The sequence below is a fragment of the Capsicum annuum genome, chromosome 4 (genome assembly GCF_002878395.1).
Source record: "Capsicum annuum cultivar UCD-10X-F1 chromosome 4, UCD10Xv1.1, whole genome shotgun sequence".
NCBI lineage: Eukaryota > Viridiplantae > Streptophyta > Magnoliopsida > Solanales > Solanaceae > Capsicum > Capsicum annuum.
The window spans coordinates 218,537,108-218,545,368 of NC_061114.1; the positions used below are offsets into that span (position 1 = coordinate 218,537,108).

Here is an 8,261-nt window from a genome sequence, read left to right on the forward strand (position 1 = left end):
GGGACATGTAGCTGCCGTGCTAAAAAAAAAAAGAGTTAAAGAAGCAAGACATTATAAGAAAGTTTTTTTTTTCTCTTGAGATGGTAACATTTGTATATATTGACTAAGATCCGTACTTAGGTAATATTGAAAACCATATTTACAACTTATCAAAGAGAACAGGATAACTGAATCTAAACCTAGCAAGAACCTAGGATCTTTATAATTGATTCAATGTCCTCTAGGTACATCTGTTTGCACCAGAAACAAAAAATTCTGATACAGTTAAGTTTGATCGTCTGTAGATCACAGCTTTTGCTCTCAAAACATCTAGCACTCCTCTCTTTCCAGATTGTCCACCAGATACATGCAAGGATAATCCTCCATCTGTCTCTGTCTGCAGCTCCCACACCTACCTCTTCCCAACTGTAAAGAAGTTCAGTGTTTTTGTTAGGCATTGCCCACTCAAAACCCTCGACACTGACAAAGATCGCCCAAAGTTGAGTTGCAATCCTGCAATATAAAAATAGATGGCTAACGGCTTCAACCTTTCTCCACGTAAGTACCATCTGGAGCACATGGAGAATTTCCTCTTCTTGAGATTTTTTTATGTTAGTACTGCTTCTCTTGCCAGAAGCCAGGTGAAGCATGCCACCTTGAAAGGGATTTTTGGTTTCCAAGTCTGTTACTTTCAATGGCCATTGTGGTAACAGTTATCCTTCTTGGATCAAAAACTTGTACTGAGTTCACCTTAAACATGCCTTTGCTATCTCTGTTCCACCAGAGTCTATCTAACCTCATCCTTTGTTTCTTTGAACACATCCAATGTTTTGAAGAATTCTATCCCAGTTTCAATTTCTCAATCATTGAGATTTCTTCTAAACTGAATGTTCCAACCTTGTTGTTTCCAACTGTCACCTAGGCTCGTTTGTTTCTGCACTGCCATCCCATATAACTCAGGAAACAGATACTTTAAACTAGAGGGACCCAACCATTTGTTCTCCCAAAAGGAAGTTTTTGCTAGCATTGCCTACCACAGTTGTGTTATTCGTCAGAAAATGCCAAAGAACTGTGATAGACCTCCGTAAACCTCCTTAGTCACCCACTTGTTCTCCTCTCCATATTTAGCTTTAACTTTGCTCCAGTATGCTTGGGGATCTTGTGATTATTTCTATAACCACGTCAGTCTGAGTGCCTTGCTTTGTAATTTCACATTCCTTACTCCTAAACCTCCTTGCCATTTTCCCCAAAGAACCTTGTTCCACTTGACCAAGTGTTGAACAGTAGAGTCATTTTTCTTAATCCCTTTCCACAAAAAATCTCTCCTGATCTCATCTAATTTTTGTATCACTCCATCAAGAATGGGAAATATAGACATCAGGTATGTTGGGAGAGCATCCAAAACAGAATTAATGAGAGTGACTCTGCCTCCTAAGGAGATATACTGAGATTTTCATCTAGTTAGCTTCTTCTCATACTTTTCGATCACCGAGTTCCAAATGCCCATGTCCTTTGACTTAGCACCTAAGGGCATCCCCAGGTTAGTAGGCAGGGAGCCTATTTCCCTCCCAAAATCCCACACAACTCCAATATATTAGGCAGTCATTAATAGGGAACAACCTGCTTTTCCTCCACAGTTTAGAGCCACAATAATCATATACCAAGGACCATGTCCTACCGCACTCTCAATTTCATGTTTTGAAAGTCATTAAACTGCTCACTACAGTGAGCTTCACTCTTGGGAGACTCTGTTTGCAGGGGCAGATTCAGGATTGAATTTTATAAGTTCCAACATACAAGTACAACACCTCAAGTTAATATACAATGATAAACGGTTCATCATCAAATATTTATTGAAATTTAATAAATTTCTTAATACATATATAGGGGCTAGACAAAGCATCTGGGTTTCGTGAATCAACATATCATACTGTGGATCAGCCCCTGCCCCTGGTAATCGAGTTAACTTTGGCTCGCATATGGATCAAACAGCTCTCTTTGAGGAAAAGTTTTCAGTTGTTCTTATGTTTTATCAGCTTAAAAACCATTTATATATATGGTGGTCATACAATGTCCTTTTTTTTAGAGTATATACTCCAATTTATACGATCATTTAAACTCTACAACTGGAGTTTAAGTTTTATATATGCCAGTCTAAATAACTTCTTATACTATTAGGTTATCTAAAAGATACCTACAGGTGAGCTTTTCTTAAACTTGAATCACTTTCCACATATAGCAATTATTTAATTTGTTGTTTTCTCCCGTGATTTTCTTTACAGTAAAATGGTGAAAGAATCAAAAGAACACAGTGAAATAATCCTGCTCTTATTGTCCAATTAGAAATCCCAGTTTTGACCAATCGGAGAATACTCGTAGAATACCTCAAAGCTCGTCGATAAAGAAGCACAGTCAAGATCCGACGGACATTACCAAAACCACTCCAAAATCTCAGCGTACCAAAATGGGGAATTCTTCCGAGGACAGCGAAAAGAAGAGTTTTGATAAGATGAAAGAGCTTGAAGTTGCCGTTCCAATAGTATATGGAAATGTTGCCTTTTGGCTTGGTAAGAAGGCGAGTGAGTTCCAGTCTCATAAATGGACTATTTATGTTCGTGGTGCAACTAATGAGGATCTGGGCGTGGTGGTGAAACGTGTGATTTTTCAATTGCACTCAAGTTTTAACAATCCTACTAGGGTTGTGGACAACCCGCCTTTTGAGTTATCAGAATCTGGATGGGGTGAATTTGAAATTGTGATAACCCTTCATTTCCACAGTGATGTTTGTAATAAGCCGTTACACTTATATCACCATTTGAAACTATATCCTGAGGATGAATCTGGACCCCTTTCCACTAAGAAACCTGTTGTGGTAGAGTCATATGATGAAATTGTGTTTTCGGAGCCTTCAGAAGCTCTTTTGGCCCGCGTACAGAACCATCCAGCAGTCAATGTGCCTAGACAACTGCATTTGCCTCCTCCTGTACCATTAGAAGATGTTGATCTAAAGAAACGTGGTGACACCAAAGATCATCCTCTAAGTCAATGGTTCACAAATTTCTCTGAAGCAGACGAGCTGTTAAAACTTACAGCAGCCCGGCAGCAGGTGCAAGGTCATATCGCAAGGTTGAGAAGACAGTTGAGCTTGGTAGATGGCCAGCAACAACAATTGAAACCTGCCACTGATCCGTGAATGTGTATCATCGTAATATCGATAGTTTTTCATCCAACCATACTCGGCAGACAGCCCCGATGAATGTGTTCTTCCCGCTTTTCTTCTCCTTTTGCCTTCTCTTTTTCTGGTTATCTTTGACAGCATCAGAAGAAAGAATTACAAATGTACCGTCTACAGGAAGAAGGATGCAATAGATTCATACTGAGGTTAGTCCATTAATGGTGTTTTATTACCATAATGAATGAATTTTTCTTTTAAAAAAAATAAAAATAAATATAGAAATTCATTAAGTGCAACAAATGTAATAGCTCAGTGAGACATGACCAAGTTGCATAATTTTTCATGATATTCATGGCTTATTTTTCTCGAGATTTTCTGTACAATATCTTTAGACATTTGGAGACTGACCACAAACTTTGTTGATTCTAGAGGTCCCACCTACTCAATAGAGTTTACATTATTCTAGTCTGGTAAATATCCGTTCGTTCACCTGCATTGGGTGTTTGTACCAAACGAATTCAACTTACCTTGGTCAAATGATTCGATGAGGTGAAGATATTTATTACTAAGCGATTAAAATGTATGTGCAATGTTACCTTATCAAAAATAAATTAAAATGTATGTGCAAGCACATGTTATGTATTTATTTATTAAAGGTTATAATTTTTTTTTTAACTTTAATATGTTATCAAATTTTATTTTTTTGCCAAATTGCATACTATTTTTGCGGTTAAGTGAGTGCACCACTTTTGAAATCGCTGCACAAAACCAAAATAGTGCGACCTCGCACTAACGTACGCTGGACACAGATTTAGAGCCACAATAATCATTTAGCTCATTGATTTCCTATACTTTTCAAGTCATTTCTTTTATCCCTGATTCTTCATAGGTCTTCAGAATTCCAGGTATGTTCTTTAAAATTTCGCTTCAAATTTCTTCCATTTTACCACTGAAATCCAGGGCTGATATCATATTATTATTCTGTCTAATTATCCCTCCCAGTTTTATGGGTGAAATTCATGGCTGATGTGAAGGAGGTTTTTGTCTGTGGAGTGTGGTCCTTGTTGCAAAGTTCACCTTTTATGGAATTGAACCGTGTTTGTCAACAGGGATGTGACTTAAGTGTTCGGAGACAATGACTCTTGAAAGATAGTGATCTTTCACGCCTCAAAGCCTTAATATCTCTATTATTCATCTATTGTATTATTTCGACATTCTACGCTATGTCTCGCACAGGGAAGTTTGGTTTGAGATGCTTAAAATCTCTATCAACTCTATACCATTTTCCAAATATGTTCTTACTATGAAATAGAGTTACATAGTGAAAACTTTCAACTAATAATATGTTTTTTTAATTGCTAATTACACGATAAGCTTTGTTAATTGCTATAGCTAATTATTTCTGGAGAGCACGTTAAGTAACATATTTAAAAGTTGTTATAAGAAACATATCTAAAGTTTATATTCAAAGTACAATAGAAATTAGAAAGAGGATAGAAGTTCATCTATAAGTAGATAACGTGTTCAAGTAGAAAAACTTAACTTCTTGTTTTGTTTAGATATTGCTGTATTTTTCAAGAATCAAAGTTCTACATTTTATCTAATATTCTCGTGCACATTCACCCGTAAAAATAGTTGCATTATATTTTTTTCACTCTACCGAGGATTTAACATTGTGATCGTGACTTCATTCTGCGATGCTGAATTTTCTGCATCGAGTACCTCTCTTTGTGGGAAAAAACCTGGTTCTTTAGCTTCTGGCAGTATACTCCCGAGGTCGTTACCCAACATCATAATGACCGAAGACATATTTGGCCTATCTTCAGGACATTGTTGCACGCATAATAGACCTACTTGGATTGACCTTAAAACTTGAGATATATGGCCAGAATCAGCTAGCTGCTCATAATCAATTAGCTCCAAGGACCTATCTTCTTTGTAAAGCTTCCATGCCTGTTAAGAGTGTTGATCAGGGATCATAAATAAGTTCAATGTGTTGTATAGAAAGAAAATGACTGCCTACATGTCCGAGAAGGTTAAGGTTTTGATCTTGATCTAAAACTGTTCTATTTCTCTTGCAACTCACAATCTCTAAAACCAAGACACCAAAGCTAAACACATCTGATTTTACGGAGAAAGTCCCTTCTACTGCATATTCTGGGGCCATGTAGCCACTGTGCAAAAAAACAAAAAGAAACAATAGAATTAAAGAAGTGAGACGTTATGCAAAAGTACTTTGTTTTGATATTAGAGATTCTTACTGTGTCCCAACCACATGGCTTGTGTTTGCTCCCATCTCATTCCCTGCAACACTTCTAGCCAACCCAAAGTCTGATATCTTTGGATTCATTTCTATATCTAGCAAAATATTGCTTGCTTTAAGGTCTCTATGGATAATCCGTAGTCGAGAATCTTGATGGAGATACAATAAGCCACGTGCAATTCCTTTTATTATGTCGAAACGCTTTGGCCAATCAAGTAATTTGCTATTTGTTTGATCTACAAAATAAGCTTTCTAATGAATTAGTTGTTGTTGTGAACGTGGTTTTGCCAAGGTTGTACATGTTATGACTAATCTAACAAAGTTAAATATATTATTTTATCTTGTGTAGTAGGTGAGAAATCCAAACCAAATATGTATGAGTCCAGGCTTTTGTTAGGCATGAATTCATAGATCAACATCTTTTCTTCCCCTTGAATGCAGCAACCCAGAAGTCTCACAAGATTTCTATGCTGAAGCTTTGCAATATAGATAACTTCGTTCTTGAATTCGTCCAGTCCTTGCGTGGAAGTCCTAGAGAGTCTCTTCACCGCAATTTCTTGTCCCTCTTCCAGGACCCCCTAGAAATGGCAACAGTATATCAAGAGAACATAGATTTTATAAAGACAAGAATATTGTTGAATGAAGATCACGTCTGATACACTAATCAAAGCAAATGTTGGTTACTGTTCAAACAAATTTCAGTGTATACCTTGTAAACGGGTCCAAACCCACCCTCTCCAATCTTGTTGTTGTCCGAAAAGTTATTTGTAGCTCTTGTTATTGTCGACAATTGGAAGAGTGGAAGCTCAAATTCTTCTTTGAGTTTCAGTTTGTTCTTTTTCCATTTATACAACAGCAGAACAAGGCCAAGCAAAATCAGTGCCATCAATGAGAGACTCACTGCGAGTATCTTTGCTGTCTTTTGATTTGAACCTGTCTCAGATACTACAACCAATTTTTCTATCATCCACAACTAATCAAGATAGGCCACTGTTGTTGCATTATATGGTTTCCATGCATTGAAAATTTGAAGTCTAAAAACACATCATTGGAAATTTCTTAAATGTAAGTTCTTACCTAGTTCTGAAGCAGCCATCCTGATGTAGATGTCCTGTCCTCCAGGCATCTTTGTGATGTCAATCAAGACCCCAAACCAAAACAAGCAACCTTTTCCACTGCTTATATTTAGAGTCGAATAAGCTGTGCAAGAGCAGTTCCTCGAGCATACGTCCCTACACCCGTCAAGTGTCATGGTCGTATTGTACTGAGAGTACTTAGTATCTGGCAACTTAATTTCGGAATATTTTAGAAACGCATGTTCCTTGTTGCAATCGAAAGGCTTCCTCCGAACACACCCATTAGACCAATCTCCCTTTTCCCATTGCTGTGGATATTTAGCAACAAACTTTTCCAAACACGTACAAACAGGGGAATGATCTACATCACAGCTCCCATAGGCACCGCATAAGTTATATGCGTCACATGCAGTAGGAGGTGACCTGACGTAAAGCCAACTCTTTGTCTGATCCACCCACATGAGGCCTTGGAGATAACCATTGCTAGACAGGACTAGCCTTGGTAACACCAAGTTGTTAATGAAATAATAACTATAGGAAACCTCCTCCTTATTGAATACAAACTGAACTTTATAAATGCTGCTTTGGTTTGGTGGTGGTGTGCGATCCCCACTGAAACGTAAACCATTCCATGGTCCTGAGCTAACTACTACACGTGTGCCACGTTTGACGAGTGTCTGTGGATATCCAGTAGGATCAATGTGTAGAGTGAGTTCCCCTGGAGTTGGGTCACTGTCGTTCTTCCATGCTGAAAGGTAAACCTCTTGGCCAGTTTTAAAATTCTTGCCAAGCTTCATATAAGGCAAGAACGTATCAGTTGGAACATTGAAGCTCTGCCAGATGAATTTTTCTGGATTTGTTTCATTTGCATCTTTCACAACAAGATTACCAGAATCCAAAAGTAGTGCAACTGGATATCGGACTGATCGTGAGGTGTTAGTGGACCATATAATATCTTTCTTGTCGTTGAGAAGAGCAAGAATTCCCGGCCTGGTGACCTTCAAAACGATTGAAGATGTATTGGTGAGTGGTTTCTCTCTGTTGGCAACCCATACTAATGTCTGCATAGGAAGAATTTGCTTGTACCATATCCCAACATATCGTTTTGACGAACCAGTGGGACTGAAAAATCCCATCTCAAAGGTTCCACCAGATGAAACAATTGTTTCACCATCTGTGATGTATTGATTTTTAGTGATTACATCTGTTGTAGAAATCTCATGCAAAGAAGAGTAGAAAGACAGTAGAAAAAGTAGGAAGAAACTAGCTTTCATTTGTGATGCCTAAGTCTTTAATTTGGTGTCTATGATAGTACCTTATGTTGTTCTATTGATAAAATTTGACTATTTGCATGTCTGGGTACTTCTCTGTTATAAATGAAATTCCAAGAGGGCACGGTGTAGGGTACGTTTGGGTAGTTAGCAAATTATGTGTGGGGTCACAGGAAAGTCCAACTCAAAAGACTAGTCTATTATGTGTGAGCGATAAAGGACAAACACCTCCTCCCATATGATACCATCTTCATCTCACATTTGACTCCAAGTCTCACATAGAGTAATAATCTAAGATGACTTGGCCAAGATTTTGGATGAGGAAACCCAATTGGTAGGCTAATAAATGTGGAAAGTCCTTTTCTGGTCTTCTAACTACTTACTTGTACGTATCTCTTAAAGAAGAGAAGAAATTGTCAAAATTTATACCATTTCAATGTGACAGTAGGAGACTCAAGGAGTGTTGAAGTTACATCGAGGACGAGGACCATGTCCAA

The 8,261-nt window shown here is 37.9% G+C and overlaps 2 protein-coding genes across 3 annotated transcripts; one reads left to right on the top strand and one right to left on the bottom strand.

Moving 5' to 3' along the window:
* Nucleotides 1–57: 57 nt before the first annotated feature.
* On the top strand, nt 58–3,809 carry LOC107867293 (transcription initiation factor TFIID subunit 14b). Its single transcript, XM_047411082.1, has 2 exons — nt 58–1,932; nt 2,262–3,809. The coding sequence occupies exon 2, from the start codon at nt 2,444–2,446 to the stop codon at nt 3,170–3,172; it is 729 nt and encodes a 242-aa protein (XP_047267038.1). The 5' UTR covers nt 58–1,932; nt 2,262–2,443; the 3' UTR covers nt 3,173–3,809.
* An 874-nt stretch (nt 3,810–4,683) lies between these two features.
* Nucleotides 4,684–8,054, bottom strand: LOC107867291 (G-type lectin S-receptor-like serine/threonine-protein kinase At4g27290). 2 transcript variants are annotated; one of them, XM_016713457.2, is made up of 6 exons: nt 6,495–8,054; nt 6,127–6,362; nt 5,785–5,995; nt 5,416–5,653; nt 5,241–5,328; nt 4,684–5,107 (listed from the first exon to the last, which is right to left on the bottom strand). In XM_016713457.2, the coding sequence occupies exons 1-6, from the start codon at nt 7,765–7,767 to the stop codon at nt 4,811–4,813; spliced, it is 2,343 nt and encodes a 780-aa protein (XP_016568943.1). In that variant the 5' UTR covers nt 7,768–8,054; the 3' UTR covers nt 4,684–4,810. The 2 variants fall into 2 exon arrangements, with proteins under 2 accessions (XP_016568943.1, XP_016568942.1); XM_016713456.2 differs by having other exon boundaries at nt 5,178–5,328; nt 6,495–8,043.
* Nucleotides 8,055–8,261: the final 207 nt, after the last annotated feature.